This window comes from Xiphias gladius, chromosome 20 (genome assembly GCF_016859285.1).
Source record: "Xiphias gladius isolate SHS-SW01 ecotype Sanya breed wild chromosome 20, ASM1685928v1, whole genome shotgun sequence".
NCBI classification, from domain to species: domain Eukaryota; kingdom Metazoa; phylum Chordata; class Actinopteri; order Istiophoriformes; family Xiphiidae; genus Xiphias; species Xiphias gladius.
The window spans coordinates 25,426,244-25,443,096 of NC_053419.1; the positions used below are offsets into that span (position 1 = coordinate 25,426,244).

The 16,853-nt window shown below is 41.7% G+C and overlaps 2 protein-coding genes across 7 annotated transcripts; one reads left to right on the plus strand and one right to left on the minus strand.

Annotated features, from left to right (window-relative positions):
* Positions 1 to 1,900: 1,900 nt before the first annotated feature.
* prpf4 (PRP4 pre-mRNA processing factor 4 homolog (yeast)) lies at positions 1,901 to 12,934 on the minus strand. 5 transcript variants are annotated; one of them, XM_040158369.1, is made up of 15 exons: positions 12,832 to 12,934; positions 10,812 to 11,007; positions 10,543 to 10,729; positions 9,191 to 9,278; positions 8,542 to 8,621; positions 6,447 to 6,540; positions 6,043 to 6,137; positions 5,769 to 5,827; positions 3,731 to 3,854; positions 3,362 to 3,451; positions 3,149 to 3,271; positions 2,857 to 2,964; positions 2,623 to 2,741; positions 2,180 to 2,286; positions 1,901 to 2,080 (listed from the first exon to the last, which is right to left on the minus strand). In XM_040158369.1, the coding sequence occupies exons 2-15, from the start codon at positions 10,981 to 10,983 to the stop codon at positions 1,994 to 1,996; spliced, it is 1,533 nt and encodes a 510-aa protein (XP_040014303.1). In that variant the 5' UTR covers positions 10,984 to 11,007; positions 12,832 to 12,934; the 3' UTR covers positions 1,901 to 1,993. The 5 variants fall into 5 exon arrangements, with proteins under 5 accessions (XP_040014303.1, XP_040014306.1, XP_040014305.1 ...); XM_040158372.1 differs by having other exon boundaries at positions 10,812 to 11,010; positions 12,832 to 12,921; XM_040158371.1 differs by having other exon boundaries at positions 10,812 to 11,004; positions 12,832 to 12,918.
* Positions 12,935 to 13,322: 388 nt separating this feature from the next.
* On the plus strand, positions 13,323 to 16,595 carry cdc26 (cell division cycle 26 homolog). Of its 2 annotated transcripts, XM_040156703.1 has the most exons (3): positions 13,323 to 13,471; positions 15,128 to 15,229; positions 15,738 to 16,574. In XM_040156703.1, exons 2-3 carry the CDS (start codon positions 15,149 to 15,151, stop codon positions 15,939 to 15,941), a joined length of 285 nt encoding a protein of 94 aa, XP_040012637.1. In that variant the 5' UTR covers positions 13,323 to 13,471; positions 15,128 to 15,148; the 3' UTR covers positions 15,942 to 16,574. The 2 variants fall into 2 exon arrangements, with proteins under 2 accessions (XP_040012637.1, XP_040012638.1); XM_040156704.1 differs by lacking the exon at positions 13,323 to 13,471 and having other exon boundaries at positions 15,131 to 15,229; positions 15,738 to 16,595.
* The last annotated feature ends 258 nt before the right edge of the window (positions 16,596 to 16,853 follow it).

The following is a 16,853-nucleotide window of genomic DNA, read 5'->3' on the forward strand; positions in this document are numbered from 1 at the left end:
GGAAGCCCACAAGAGACTGGGCGTCGCTCCAGAGACCCAAACGCAAGAAAGTGAGTTTTTCCTATTATGGCCCCTTTAAATGTAAGTTTATGACAGTGAATGCACTGATGAGGGAGGGGTCCACGCCAGGGACGGCGGAGTCCTGTCTTGTCAGTTTTGCAGTTTGAACTCAAAGTCTCAGTTTTTGCACTAGTGACATGATTTGATGACTTGGAAGTTTCCCACACTCAGGATGTGACAATTAAAATAAATAACAAAACATGTCAACGGGATGCAACAACGAAAACACAATTTACTGTAGTTAGATAAAACATTTTATCAACATCCTGGGTTACTGCTGGAGTTAACGTTTTCTCTATGACCTCTGGTGGTATCCATCCATCCAGACAGTTTTTTTTGGTCCAGGTTTTGTGGGTTTGTAGATTTTAGTTTGTGATGCTCACAGTATTTTGAAAAATTTAAAATTCAGCATCTCAATCTGAATCTGAAACGGTGACAGACTCGACCACCACCAACGCAAACCACTGCAGAGATAGAATTCCTGACAGTACTTTATTCATTCCACAGGGACATTGTAGAAATCTTCAAAAAAATGAGAATAAAAAACTGGGTTTGATTTCTGGGAAATCTCAAGCCTTAATTTGAACGAAGTCCATTTGCCATGTTTTTATTTTCTTCTTTCATCATTTGATACGATGTGTGTGTGTGTGTGTGTGTGTGTGTGTGTGTGTGTGCGTGAGCATTTCAATAACAACACATCACGTGTAAAGCGGAGTCTTACCGGAGCCTCACAGCACCAGCAGCTGATCCATGTCCGGGTGCAGCGTCTCAGTCCGTCTGATCATCAGCTGCTCCTCGCAGCTTAGAGGAGCTCTTCTCTAGTCTGGTGTCTTTAGTTCTACAGTGAAGCCTCCTCGTCAGGTTCAGATTTTCTGTCATGTTTACAGTTTGACCAGCGGAGCAGTTTCCAGACTGAGACCAGTTCTCACTTCATCTGTGTTCAGTTTCTCTCTGCTCAGCGTTTTAACTAAAGTTATAAAACAGACTCCTTCAGCCGTTGTCCACGGGAGGACAAACTAGGAACCGGAGACAGGACTTTGAGGATCTGCTGCTGAAGTCTTGGTACCAGATAGCACAGGGACCTTCAGCGGTCTGGTGGAGTCCATGTCTCGGTGGCTCAGAGCCGCATTGGGTCCAACATTGTTTCAGACAGCTGGTCATAAGGTTTTATCTCGTCAGTGAACTTTAACACATGAAACACATTTACTGCTGAATGTGAAACATTGTGGTTCCACTGGTTGTAGAAGTTTTATCAGTTTTGTTTCATGGCTTTTTAAAATGTTTGTCCACACGACTGATGGTGCAGATGCAGCTAAATGTTCTGTGATGTGGAGAAACGATCCGTCTTTCCTCTTGTCACTGCAGACGACCAGATTCTTTTTACTTTTAAGTTCATCTTGGGAGGTGGGCCGGACCTGCCCCAGAACGTAACGGGCTCTTCCCTGGACCCGGATCCATCCCTCCACCAAGTTCAGAGTGGATCAGTTCAGTAGTTTCTGCCTGATCTTGCTGACAAATAAGCCGACAAACAGGTAAACGGACATGAGTGAAAACAAACTCCTGGTAATAATCGATGATGATCGGTCGCACGTCCGTGTAGCCGGGAACTGAAGTCTGTGCTTCACTTCTGATCTGAAGCAGAATTTCAAGTAAATAAATGATACTTTAGTGGTCAACAGTTAATTATGGCCGATAATCACTAACATTAACCACTTGGTTTCTGTTGTTTGTATTTAAAAACTAAAATCACACGTGAAATAACAAAATAATCGGAGACAAAATTCGAAAATGTAAACTTTTATTTTATTTAAAAAACAAAACAAAAACAAAAACACTGAAAAATTAATAACTTTTTTTCTCTTGTCAGGAAAAATACAAACAACTTTCATTTTTTTTCCTCCTGCTTAGCTGCTGACGTGACATCATCGTGACATCACTCTGTCAGCCAGAGTTTGAAGGTTCGGTCGAAGGAGCTGGTTGCGATCAGCTTTCCGTCAGGTGACACGTCGACACCCATCACCTGAAAACGAAAACAGGTGCGACAAGTTAACGTACCCGAGCTGTCTCCACCAATCAGCGGCGGGGTCTGAACAGACCAATCGGAGCGCAGTGTTCGTACCTTCCCCTCGTGTCCGGCGAGCGTCTTCAGCGGCGTCCAGCCGGGGTGACTCCAAACCTTCGCTGTGTTGTCGTACGCTCCGGTCAACAGGAAGTGACCGTCCGTGGCTAAAAGCAAATGAACAAACAGGAAGTGAGGTCAGAGACACAAACTGGAAACACGGACAACAAAGGAATTTTAAAAAAAAGAAAAAACTAAAGGGATAAAAAACTGAAAAAGGAGGGAATAAAAGAAAGACAAAAAAAAAACAAAAAAATAATAATTAAAATAAAATAAATAATAGTAAATAATTAAGTAATAAAAAAGATAAGTCATCACATTTTTACTGTCATTATATAAGATCAATAAAAATTGATTAGAAATAATAACTTTAAATAAATACAACTATAAAATAAAAATAGAACAATAAAGCTGTTTTTTAATAGATAAAGGTCTGTTTTTACGTTGGAAGCGAACAGCAGAGAGCAGATTCTGGTGGGCGGGGACCGTGTACAAACACTTCCTGTTTCTCAGCTCCCAAACCTTACAGGTGTTATCACCACTTCCTGTTGCCAGGTGATACCTGAGAAAAAGGCGGAAACAAATAAACTGTTTTTAAAACCTCTCTCATTGGCTGTTTGATTAAACTGTTCTCTGATTGGCTGTGTGTTGAGCGTGTTTGTCTCTGACTGGCTGACCCGTTCGGGGAGAAGTGCAGGCTGTAGATCTCCTTCAGGTGTCCCTCCAGGAAGACAACACAGCGTCCCGTCCGAAGGTCCCACACCCTCCCGAACGCATCCAGCCCTCTGATTGGACGACAGCGCAAAGGGGGCGGGGACACACACAGAGAGAGAGAGGATTTATATTTTAATTAGTTTCATTAAACTGTATGTGTACAAAACACACAGAGAAATATACTGTACTGGCGGATACTGGCGGATACTGGCAGATACTGGCGGATGCCACAGAGTAGTACAGCGAGCGTTTTACCCAGTAGCAGCCAGTGATCCATCAGGGTGGAAGTGGAGGTCGTGGACTCCTTTGCTGTGACCTTCCTGATGGAGGATTTCCTCCTGAACCTCCAGATCCCACAGACGCCACGAGTTATCGTAACTACACACAGACACATACATTTACTGTGTATAAATACTCCGTGCATTAGTACGCAGACACTCTGATGATGATGGTCTGACACCAGTTTACCAGGTCGTTCCCAGGAACCTTCCAGATGGATGCCAGGACACCCGAGACACCCGCTCGCCGTGACCCTCGATGTCTGCCACCGGCTCATCACTATGGCAACAAGAGACGCACGGGAATGAATGGCCATATAAAGGACGACAATATGAAGAGCCAGGAGTTCAGGTTGTTGTCTCCTCCCTCCTTGTCTCTGTGTCCTACCTTCTCCTCTCTTTGTCCCAGTGAGTCCTAATCGCCTCCCTCTCTATCGCCTTGCCTCCTCCCTTCGTTCCCTCCTTGTCTCCTCTCTCCTCGCCCCCTTGACTCCTTATCTCCTCCCTCTCTATCTCCTTCCCTCCTCCCTTCCTACACTCTCGCCTCCTTGCCTCCTACCTTTCTAGGTTCCACAGCTTCACGGACCCATCGGCAGCGCACGAGGCCAAGCTGACATCTGATTGGTCGAGAGAGACTGCGGCCTGGGGGCGGAAGACGATGGCACCCACATTGGTGTCGTGTCCTTCAGCCAATCAGAGAGCAGGGACAGACAAGGAGCAGAGTCTCAGTCAACTTCCTTAAAGTCTGACACCATGTTAGATGTTAAATCAACGCAAAAAAAGTGATTCAGGACAAAAACCTGAATTAAATTAAATTAAATAAAATGAAATTTTGTGTGACAAAATTAATAAATGTCTAAATATATTAAAACTACGGATGTTTTCATAATTGATCAATTTACAACAAATGTCTTAAATGTAGTGACTTAATGTGATTATAATGCAAATCATAAAATAAAATAGATTATTATATATAATTATATATATATATATATATATATATATATATATATATATATATATATATATATATATATATAAAGATGTGTGTATATATATATATCTTTATATACACACACACACAGTGACTTCAGAAAATATTCAAACCCCTTCACTTTGTGTTGTAGATTTAATTCTAAATTAATCCATTAATCTTGAATCAATAATCCATAATGACATAGTGAAATTGTACTGAATTTATTAAAAATCAAAAACTGAAATCTCTCATTTATAGAAGTCTTCAGACCCTTAATCCACTTCTGTCTAGAAGCCGCTTTGGCAGCAGTTGCAGCTTCCAGTCATTTTGGTTGAGTCTCCACAGGTTAAGCACCTGGATCTGGACTGATTATCCCGTTCTTCCTGCCAGATCCGGTCAGGCTCCGTCAGATTGGACAGGAAGAGTCTGTAAACTGCCATCTGCAGGTCTCAGCACAGATTCTCTTGGGGGTTTATGTCTGCGCTGTGGCTGGGCCACTTAAGGACAGTCGGAGACTTGTCCTGAATCCACTCCAAATGTTGTCTTGGCTCAATGCCTCAGGTCACTGTCGTGCTGAAAGGTGAAGCGTTGCCCCAGTCTCAGGTCCCGCACACTCTGGATCAGGTTTTCTTCAAGTACCTCTCTGTATTTGTCTGCATCCGTCCTTCCCTCGGGTCCGTCCAGTCTCCCTGTCCCTGCCACTGAACCCCCCCCGCCGCCCCACAGCATGACGCTGCTGCCGCCACCATGCTTCAAGGGATGGTATTAACCAGGTGATCACCACCATAGTGTCTGGAGTTCTGTCCCAGGGGTTAAGGTTTTGTCTCGTCAGACATCAGACTTTCTCCTCATGCTCTCAGACACCTTTGAGTGTTGTTTGGTGAATTCCAAGCCAGCTGTCATGTGTCTTTTACTCAAAGTGGCTTCTCCGTAGAGCCTCTACCATAAAGGTCTGATTGATTCAGTGCTGCTGAGACGGTTGTCCTTCCTGCAGGTTCTCCCATCTCCTGAGGCTCTGGTAGAGTGACCATTGGGTTGTTGGTCACCCCTCTGACCGGGGTCCTTCGTGCCCAGCTACTCATTTTGTCCAGACTGTCTATTAACTCTATTAAGAGTCCTGGTGGTTCCAGACTTCTTCCATGTCACAGCTATTGAAGCCACTGTGCTCCTGGGAACACTCGGAGCCTTAGAACTGGTTTTAGACCCTTGGATTTGGAATTCCTTGGACCTCGTGTCTTGGTTTTCATCCTGACATGCAGTGTGATTTGACTGAATACTTTCTGAAGCCACTGTATATAAACAAACACATACATATATAGAGAAATATACACTCATTGTCCAGTTTATTAGGAACACCAGCCTCAGCTAACACAAGTTTATGAATGTTACAATGTTCAGTTTGTGCTGCTGTTGAAATGTGTTGTTATTTAGTCTACCCTCATTGATATGAATTGGGTGGACAAAATAATAGAAACTGCTAGGTGTACCTAATAAACTGCCAACTAAGAGTATATAAATATATAGAAATACAAAATAACACACACCTCGATATCTTGACTATGCTGAATTCAGAAATGCCTGAACTACAAGTTATTTATAGAACACGTGAAGCTCTGCCCACCTCTGAGTGTACGAATCAGGTTGCAGTCAGGGACGGACCACAGCTTACACAGACCGCTCCTGTCGGGGGGGGGGGGCATTAGCATGTTAGCATTGGCTGCATCATGACATGAGCATGTGTAGTTCAGCAGTAGTCTAAAAACCAATACAACTCTGTGGCTGGAGTCACTAATGCTAACGCTAATGCTGTGTGTTTGTGTCTTCCAATGCTAGCGCTTCTCGTCGTTATGCTAACTCCCTGTGAGCTAATGCTAATAGTGGGCGTGGTTTGTTACCAGGAGCCAGTGGCCAGCATTTTGGAGTTGGGGCTGAAGTGGCAGAAGCTGATTGGTCGATCATCACCGATCTGACTGCAGAAGTTGTTCAGATTCTGGGGAAGAAGAAGATGATGATTCTAATGAAATGAATTTCTCTGTCACTACTTTTATTTTTACACAGAACAAAAAAGGGATCAGCATCTTTTTTACAAAACATTATTGACACAAATAGATTTTCTCATAGAGACTTTATCTTATGTTAGTTTATTTATTTAGGCTTTTTGAATTATATTTATTTATATTTTATAATTTATCATATCTTTTAATATAGAAATATTTTGGCAGTTGTACTTTAATGACCTGACGTTCTGCAGCTGTGTCTTTAATCAGAGTAAATTAAATAAACGTTCGACTCGTCTCACCCTCAGGCTCTTGTGCAGCTCTTGTTGCCGGATCGTCCTGGTTGCCTCTGCAACATCCCTCTGAGCACGTGCAGCCTCCAGACGCCTCATTGCCCTGATGGACCAATCACAGTAGCAGCTTTTGAGTCACAGCTAATCAGATCCTTCCAATATTTAAGACTCCTGTTTTGTTTGATATTAGCAGTCTTGTCTCTCTCTCTACGTGTTTGTCGTTCACTAGTTCACTCCTCCCTCTTTAACAGACACTAGTGGCCGATCGATATGAGTCTTTCAACGGCCAATGTCGATATTTATGGAACAGGGCACCGGATATATGATGCCAATATTATGTTATTGTGTTTATTTTTTGGCATCCAATAAAATACAATTTAATAATAACAAATGAGACACAAAATTGCCAAACTTAAACGAACATCTATTTAACACTAATGTATAATTCACTTGAACACAAAAATATCTACAAATAAAAAATATGCATTGCCTCTGCTTAAGTAGATCTGTGCTCTGTTCGCCTTCTTACTTTAAATTAAAAAAAAAAAAAAAGTCCACAAGTTATCAAAAAACTCTGTTAATAAACCTTTACTTAAGCGCCTGCAGACATTCTTTGTGTATCGGCCTCGTGAGCGCAGGCATCGGGCGCCGCCCGTTATCTCACTCAATAGTCAGCAGTAAATTCAGCTTTCAGATAGTTACTGGTCATCACCTTTTAGTGTTACCACTGTCGGCTGTAGAGACGCTCAGTGGTCATTTTCTATCCGTAAACTGTGGAGTGTTGACCGAACAGTTCCCACCGTGAATCTGAGCTCTGACAGTGAACTGGAACGATTTCACTCACAGTATGTGTCTCTCACCCCCTGAATTGCTCTCTCTCTCTCTCTCCTTTTGAAAAATTCAAAATTAAAAAAAAAAAAAAAAAATTTCAGTAGACTGTAACAAACTGCAAGAATCTGTCTGCGTCTTCGCATTACGGCAGAAAAAGAAGGTTCGTAGGTCGGTGCAATACTTGCCTCTCTTGACCTCCAGGTGGAGCTGGACTAAACTCTGCTTTTACAGCTACAGAGCTAATGCTGCTAGCGGTAGATAGCTACATTTCAGAGACTAAAAACGGTCCAGACTTAGGAGCTTAGGAGACTCTGTAAAATCAGCTGTGGATTCCAGACTCCTAAGACTAGGACAAAGTACGGTCAGCTGAGACATCAGCTGAACTTCGCTTGTAACTTCTGTACCGTGACCGTGAAACAGCGATCTCGACTCAAAGCTCCACTGACAGAGTTTTATTGAAGAAACAATGACCCAAGTGACAGAAGCGTAAACCTGAGCAGAAGCCCATGGTATAGTGTTTCTCCCATCTCCCACCGGGATCTCTGGAGCTCAGACAGAGTAACCATCAGGTTCTTGGTCTCCTCTCTTACCGAGGCCTTTCTCCTCAGAGACCTGGTTTTCCCAGACGTCTTCCACTGAAGAATTGTGGAGACCACTGTTCTCCTGGGAACCCTCAGTGCAGCAGAAAGTTTCTGTAGCCTTCCCCATTTAGACTTTTACAAACTGTCTCAAATTCTGTCTTCACTTTGTCATTACGGGGAACTGAGTTTAGACTGATGAGGGAAAACATGATTTTTGATTTTAGCATCAGGATGCAACATGACAAAATACAAAATCTGAATACTTTCTGAATGCACAGTTAATATTAAATTTACACTCTGACACCAAAGTTTATTTTCCGAAAGGAATTAAATCACATTTTAAAACACTCCAGACATCAGAGCCAGCAGTAAGAGGTGAGACTGTTTTATACAGGAGGATGACCATGGGCACTGACTGAAAGCTCCTCTCGGGATTCGGTTTGTCAGCTGCTGAGACCAGTAGGTCCTTACATCTCTGAAGACGTTGGTGAACTTCCACAGTTATTGTAATAAACCGACCACATGTTGTAAACCCAACTGTCTACACACCTAAAAATATCAGAACTTCATGAAGTGACACAGTAACGGCTGCCATGCGATTTACATCAAAGTACAAGTGAATGAAACAACCGAGAGGACTGACAAAGGGCTCTAGTCCTCCTCTCTGATTGGTCAGTTTGTTGCCAACTCACCGTGGCAGAGAGTATTTGGCCAACCAGAGCCGGGCGTCCCTCAGGGAGGCGGAGCCTTCATGGTACCACGTCTGCTGGCACTGTGATTGGTCAGAAAGAAAAAGTTAAACTTTTAAAGTTTTATTCAACTGAAAGTGTTTTATTTCTATTTTTCTGTGTGTCACCGTGTGTATCTCCGTGTGTGTATCACTGTGTGTGTGTATGTCCGTGTGTATCTGTTTGTGTGTATCACTGTGTGTGTGTGTGTGTGTATCTCCGTGTGTGTGTTTGTCCGTGTGTATCTCCGTGTTTGTGTGTATTTACATGTGTGTGTATCTCCGTGTGTTTGTATCTCCATGTGTATCTCTGTGTGTGTGTGTGTATCACTGCGTGTGTGTATCTCTGCGTGTATCACTGTTTGTGTGTATTTACATGTGTGTGTATCTCTGCGTGTGTGTATCACTGCGTGTGTGTGTATCTCTGCGTGTGTGTGTATCTCTGCGTGTGTGTGTATCACTGCGTGTGTGTGTATCACTGCGTGTGTGTGTGTATCACTGCGTGTGTGTATCACTGCGTGTGTGTGTATCTCTGCGTGTGTGTGTGTATCACTGCGTGTGTGTATCTCTGCGTGTGTGTATCACTGCGTGTGTGTATCTCTGTGCATACAGACCTCGTCCTGTGATCTCTTGGCTCTCTCTTCATCTTTCCTGGACTTCTTCAGAGCGTCTGGACCGACCACAGACAGGACACTTCGCAGTCTGAACACAAACACACACAACAGAAAAAACTCTACCTTTATTATAAAAGTTCAACATGGAGACAAATAACAGCTGCAATAATTTACCTCTTGTCACCAACTGAACACCAGACGGTTGGACATGAATGAAAACTGTTGGTCTTTGTCTAAATCTTAAAAGAGTAAACACCCCCTCAAACTCCGCTAGCAGCCTCTGTCCCAGCAGATTTACTGGTCTCCAGCAGAGACCAGGCCTCAAGGCCTCGTAGGGGGTGAGGGGACACGGGGGAGACCGACTGAACCCTGCTCAACTTAACATGGCAGAGTCACAGCTAACGGACTCTGTGTCTCTGCTGGAGCTTTGACTTTAGAAGAACTCTGTGTTTCTTTGACAGAGTCTCGGCGTGGACACCTGTGTTGTACCTCAGCAGCTCTGCTACAAGAGGCTCAGGTGTGTCTGTGGTTAGTGTCAGTGTGTAGCCATAGTTCTGCCGTTTATCATGTTAACGTTTGTCAGCCATAAAATATCTTGTTAAGCTCTTCTGTAGAAAATGGACGTCTAAGTTAGGGAGAGGTTCGAGGGTTCAGAAACATCAACCAATAAATCTCTGTGATTATGTCACAGCACAAAATTATAACTCAGTGTGTCATCCCTTTAATCTGAAGTTAAAACATAAACAGATTACAAAATTACATAGAGAATTTTCTGACACCAAAACATTGAGGTTTAAACTTTAGGCGGCAACTAACCATAAATCTCATCTTCAATTAATCTGCAAACGTTTTTCTGTTAAAAAATATTTACGAAAAACAAAAACAACATTCAACATTTCCAGGAGCCCAAAGTGATCCTGAACCACACCGGTGTCTGTTTACTGTTTGAAAGGAGGACTGAACAGTAAAAGCATCATCATCTCTCCTTTCTGTGGCATCTGCAGTGTTTAAACTGGCAGTGTGTTAGGTCTGGACTGAACCAGTACACTATCTGGTCCTGAGGATCAGAGGGAACACAAAAGTATTTCAGATAAATATGGTTTTTGTGTTGGACCGAGCATATTTCTGAACCAGCTGCTGATTCATTTTCTTTTCATTTTCTTCAAACTTCTGAATCTTCTGTTGAGGAAAAGGCTGTAAAAACATTCATCTGTTTATTCCATTCTATACATTAATTTTGAAATGATCTGACTGAAACCCTTTGTTTTATTTATTTCTGTAATTATATAAAACTCATTCTCTGAAATGTTTAAATAAAGCTTAAACTAAAGAAGCTGAGCCTTTTTTCCCACCTCTCCCGGCGGTCAGCTGGTCCCTCTCCGAACAGCGTGATTGGCTCTCCGAGCGCCCGGAGGCCGGCCTTCACCTCAGCATCGTCAGTGGAAACGGTGATCTGGCGCGCTCGCCGTCGCCGCTCGAACTCAGCGAGCGCTTCCTGCTGCCGCTCGCTGACACGCTCCTCCATCTCCAGAGTCTCTCCTGCACGGCATCATGGGAAACAGAGTCTAAGTCTCTCTGTATGACATTAAGACACGCCTATAGTTTACAACACTTGACCCACCTGACGAGATGTTGATGTTTCCCGCCTCTATCCCGGCTTTCACCCCATCACTTCCTGTCGTCGTGCCGCTTGCAGCCTCTGAGCTCAGACGTTCCCGCTCTTTCTCCTCCAGGCTTCCATAGAAAACACGACTCTTTTTCACGGCCGGAGCCGAATCCTCTTCGTCGGACATGTTAACCCACGTCTTCTGCTGCTGCCGCCGCCAGAAAGTAACACAAAGAGAAGAAGAAACATGCAGAATGAAACATAAAGGTCACTGGGCAGAAACATGAGTAAATATCTCATTATAAACACAAACTAAGTGCTGTTTTTACATTTAAAATGTTTAAAACACAAATTCAAAATACAAAAGAAGTGAAAAGAATAGCCCCCCAGAAAACAAGACAATTTCTGTACATAAAATAATACATAAATAATAAAATTAAATCAAACTTTATACTGTTATCACAAGTAAAGTCGTTTTTTTTTGTTTTATAACGAGAAAAGTTTCTTGTAAAAACGGAATCCTCTGCTATCTAATAATAACAAGAAAATATGTCATAATAACATGAAAAACATTTTGTTAGAAAGTGAAAAAGATCTCATAAAAATTAGAAAATTGTCTTGTTATAATGAGAAACTGAGCAAGCTTTTTTGGTTGCGATGGCAGAAATATGCTGCCATTTATCATAATAATAAAATATATCAAAAATTACAATATAAATTTAATAATTTAAAAATTAAAAATATTGAAATAACAAACAAACGAACAAAATTATTTCAGAGATAGTAAGTGAAACCACTGAAGGAAAAGAAAAAAGTAACTGATTAATTTACAAAATCAGTTATTGTTTTAATATAAAAATAAAAATATTACTGGTTACAGTATTTCTCCGGAGGAAATTAATCCCTTACATTTTTTGTCTGCCCGTAAAAGAAAAAACATGTTTGACATAGTAAGTCTTTGTTTATTTTTTCCTTTACTGGCAGAAATGAGCCTCCATTGGGAAGTAAAACACTTTATTTTACAGCCCCCACATTTCCTCATAAACTCATAATAAACCACAGAATCTGGTGCTAACTATAAGGAATTCAGTAGTGAGACAGTTTATGATTTCTGCAGGTTTACCAAGTTAAAATTAAGACTTTTTAAAAAACAATATCGATGAAAACCAGCAGAGATGGTATGAACTAGAATTATTATTTAAGTGCATGAATTTATTGACATTTATTGAGGTTTCGACTTCATAATTATATCACTTCTCAGCTGTGTATAACAATAATTCCAAATAATATTATTAATTGCTAGATAAGCAGCAGAAAATGAATGGATGAATTAAATTATTAAAAGCGAACTAATTAATTTAAGGCCTACGTATGAATTTAACATAACAACGAAGGTCTGGAACAACAGTTTCTGATAAAATCACATATAAAAACAATTTATAAGTAACGTGCTACTGCAGACAGAGGATGGAGAAAAAATATCCAGAGCTTTATGATGGAAATTTAAGACTTTGCTTATCGAGGCTTTTTAAGGCCTACAGATACTGTTGATCTGATCACCTGTCAATCATTTAGACAGAAACTGTTTTAATTCAAAACACTTTAAGAGATTCAGTTCATGCCGAATGAAAGAGTAACAGATCAGAGATCAGTTCAGTCCTGATCCGTGACAAACATTTACTGTGAGCTAACGGTCTACAGTTACACGATTTTTCAACGGAGTTTGGTGCGAGCAAAAAGGTTGAGTTAAATGTTACAGAGAGAAACAGGAGATGAGGAGAAGGGCAGAGAAAGAGAAAAAATAGAAAAAAAAACTGAAAACGACGAAAAAGGGAGAAAATTAATAAAAAAAAAACGGAGAAAACAAAACGTGACACACAATGCTAGCATTTGAATTAGCATTCAAGCAGCGACTAGTCTAGCGTCACCCTGCGTCAAACACACCTGAACAGATACACGACAAGTGTGACCGGCAGGTGTGAAACAGTCCGTTAATAAACTTGAAGCTGCATTGTTTTTATTTTTAAAAACTTACAGCTGAAAACGAAGCGGTAGCGTCTCTCAGCAAAGTGACCCGGATGTAAAACACGTTTTCTGCTTCCGGGTCAATTTGTTCATCCGGTTGACACAGCAACGCGTTATTCCCCCCACTGAAGATGGCTGAAGAGCCAGCCCTACCCTTCCTCTGATTGGCTAGGGTTAGGCATGAAGCGTGATTATTGGTTAGTATTAGGGTGAGACTATCCCGGTAAACCAATAAGAGGAAGGGTAGAGGCGGGTCTTAGGTGGGAAAAAATAAATAAATAATAACGCATCCGAAACCACCAGGAAAGACAGATTCTGAAAAACAGACTAGAGAAGATCAAACTTGAACTAAAAGAATCGTTACAGTTGAACCGAGGGCATGTGGAGTATAATGCTGTATTTACTGGAATATAGTATAGTTATAAGACCCAGTCTGATCCACACTCCAGTTCAGAAGGTGGCGGTAATGCACCAAAAAGCTGTTTGCCGACCGCCAACAGAAGGAGAAGAAGAAGAAGAAGAAGAAGCAGAGAAGACGACGACGACTTAAAAAGACAAAGAAGAAGAAAACGACGACGAACCCAGTGGCAGCGGCAGCGAAAAAACAGGAGAGGAGAGAAAACCCGGGAAAGCATCAGCACATCTGTTAGGTAACGTCTCATAACTTGTGAAACCACGCTATAACATCTGGGAGGCACGTTCGTCTTTTTCCGGTGTAATTCATTGTTTTTAGACCTTTAAACAGACGTTAGCCGGTTAGCTTAGCCTCTGTTTACCTTCAGACTTAAATAGGAACAGAACACCGGAGCTCTGTTGTTTATACCAGTGTGTATACTGGTACATACTGGTACATACTGGAGTCAAGAGTATGGTTCCGAAAATGAATCGAACTGTTGATAATCGATGAGTCTGGGTTTACTCCAGAGATTATCAAGACTTTACTGCAGATTAGTTAGAGCTTTAATCTGTGTGATTCTGTGCAACAGTCTGATAAACATGTGACGAATGTCAATGTTCAGAGGCCTAAAATGAATCAGTAGATCAGCTAAATGAAGCCCAGTGAGTCTCTGTCCTCTGTCTAGTCTTCTACCAGAGTCCTGCGCAGTATCTTAGCTGTTCCTAGATCTGCCCTCTTCTGGACAGAGACCTCAGGTGTTGTGCCTGGAATCTGTTGGAGCCACTCTCCCAGATGGGGGAATCACAACCCATAATGCTCCTGTTACCACGGGGCCAGTTTTGACTTCAGCTTCCACATCCACTCCGGTTCTGCTCCTTCTTTCTGATGCAACTGTCATCTGGCATCGCCACATCCGTCACCGCTGCCTCCCCTGGTCCTGGTCAACCACCGCGCTGTCTGGTCGGTCGGCCAGCAGCTGCTGGTCAGTCTGGAATTTGAGGTCCCACAGGAGCTCTGTTGTTCTCGACCGCTTTCAGTGGTGTGTCCCATCTTGACTCTGGGACTTCTGATCCACACTCGCCAAAGATGTTCCTGCGCGCCAGCCCAGCCACTTGGTTATGTCTCCCAGTCTACGCGGTCCCAGCTTGCATCTAACACCCTGCTACTATGTGCTGGAGTCTCTCAGGGGCATCTGTCTCCTGCGTCCCGGCTTACTGTTCCAGCTGGGTATTTAGTGACTGGCAGGGCGAACGTGTTGATGGCTTGGGTTTTATTTCTACCACTGACCTGGCTTCTCAGCACCTGTTTTACCCTCTGGAGGCCCTTGGCTGTGGCTGACCTCCTTACATCCTCATCATGGCTCCCGTTGGCCTGTGGGATACCCAGGTACTGTAGCTGTCTGTCTGCTCTCCTGCCTTCTGGTACCTCCACCCTTCGTCCCGATCACCTTCCCTCTCTTTGCCACCATGTGACCATAACAATATATATATAATGGAGAGTACTGCAGATGTACTGCAGATGTACTGCTGTATAAATCAGTACAGAGGCAGAAGAACTCAGCTGCTGTGTCAAACCTCAGAGCGTGGCGACTCGAACCTGTCGATCCAGAACCTGGGATTTCGGTGAAAATACGTCCGTGAGGCCGAAGAAACAGAGGGGATGTTGTTGTTGTTTGGTCTGATCTGGTTTCTGTTGACGGACAGTCAGCGTAGCGGCGTAGCCTGTTAGCAGTAGCTGGTTAGATGGTTCAGATTAATATTAGAAGTGATTTACTCTTTGTATGCTGTTCAATCACACATGATCAATAAGTGTATCAGTTGCTTCTTGGATAATGAGTAACAGCCGTAGATGTTGTCACGTCTCTGACGTTGTTGCTTCTGATGTTTGATGTTTGTGTGTCTCTGAATAGAGAAGAAAACTGAACCAGAAGATGTTGAGGAGGAAACCGACTCGTCTGGAGCTGAAGATCGACGACACAGAGGAGTTCGAGAGCATCAAGAAGGAGCTCGAGGTGTAAATCACTGATACCACTCAATACTGTCAATACTAATCAATAACTCGCTCACTGATGTTTCCCACAGAATTAGATGCCTCCTCTTCCTCTCTTTAGCTGCTGTCCTCCTCTCCTCCGCTCCTTCTACACACAGCTGTACGATGCAATCAGATTTTACCCATTTGAAATAGTCAAAACAATAGAAAATCAATATGTGGTGGTCAGTGTTAACGTGGCGTCTGCCTCAAATAATTCGTTGTATGGGAAACGCTGCATTAACGTGATCATTATTAAGTTTGTGGTTAGAAAAGCTGCTGAAGATTTAATAGCAGCTCAGTAAGATTCGAGTCCCTGAGGATCAAGGACTAGTTTCATGGTACTGACCTGTTTGTTACTCCAGAGTCTGGAAAACTGGAACAAGTAAAAACCTCATTAAAACACAAACTGAAGAAGTTAAATGTATGAAACATTTCTGTCAGCTGATAAGGAAACGAACCATTAAAGGGTTTTTTTTTTTTTTTTTAAGGCTAGGAAGCGTCAGCCGGAGGAGGCGGAGTCAGGAGGAGGAGTGGGCGGGGCTTCGGTCATCAGTGTTGATATCATCGTGGGTGGAGCCTCAGCATCTCCCTCCACGGCGTCGAGGACGGAGCTCATCAACGAGCGAATCGGCTACAAGCCCCACCCCAAACCGGCCACGCTGCCGACGTTATTTGGAAGTTTACAGTTTTAATAAAAAATAATGTGTAAACAGAAAAACTGGTTGGTTTGTTTGTTTTTGTTTCTGTTCAGGTCAGAAACAGTCAGAGCTCTGTTTGGCGGAAGCTTCACAAAATATATAAAAAGAAATCTTCAGTTTAGAAATAAAAACCTGCAAGAGAGTGGATCAAAACCAAAACAATGATTTCTTAATATTTCATGTCACTTTTCTGTGATGTGTACATTTTTTTTGTACAAATATTTTTGCTCTTTATTCATTTTTAAATTGTCAGATAAAGAAAATAAACTGTTTTAACAGAAATTGTGACAAGTGTTTTCTGTTTGAGTTCAGTATGTTTATGAATGAGCAGTTAAATACTTTAAACAAAAATGTATTGTGCAGAAATTAAAAGGTCAATGAAAACCAATGTTCAAGATGTAATTTAAATTACTTTTGAATACTTTTAACTTGTCAAATTAAAGCTAGCTGGACAGCAAAGTTTTTCACACCAAAATATTTCTAATTTTTTTAAAATTCATTCATTATAAAACATTTTTTCCTAAGTTTGCAACAATGATAAAAGCTTTAATTGGAAAGAGTAGGAAAAAAAAAGTGTCATTAAGGGTAAAAACACGCAATTAAATCCAGAATATAAAATATAATTAAAGGGAGAACTAATTTTGAAATGTATTTCTACAAAAGATACACTTTAAAGTTTGTTGTAAAATTCTTTTTTTTTCTTAATGATAAAATATTGATGGTTTATTTGGGTAAGAATTCTGTCCAAGAAAATTTTACAAAATGTCATTAAAATAAATATTTAAATGTTTTATGTCTCATTTAATATTCAACTTTTGTTTTTTTTAAAACCAAAAATTAAAATGTTATAAACGATGTCACACGTCAGCTGTCTGTGTTCATATTTGTTTTATTTTCATAATAAAT

Excerpts from the sequence above, each read along its gene's own strand:
- cdc26 (XM_040156703.1), top strand. The coding sequence starts at position 15,149 with ATGTTGAGGAGGAAACCGACTCGTCTGGAGCTGAAGATCGACGACACA. Across the intron at positions 15,230-15,737 it reads GCATCAAGAAGGAGCTCGAG|GCTAGGAAGCGTCAGCCGGA; the intron begins GTGTAAATCACT and ends TTTTTTTTTAAG.
- prpf4 (XM_040158369.1), bottom strand. The coding sequence starts at position 10,983 with ATGTCCGACGAAGAGGATTCGGCTCCGGCCGTGAAAAAGAGTCGTGTT. Across the intron at positions 10,730-10,811 it reads AAACATCAACATCTCGTCAG|GAGAGACTCTGGAGATGGAG; the intron begins GTGGGTCAAGTG and ends GATGCCGTGCAG. Across the intron at positions 8,622-9,190 it reads CCAAGAGATCACAGGACGAG|TGCCAGCAGACGTGGTACCA; the intron begins GTCTGTATGCAC and ends GACCAATCACAG.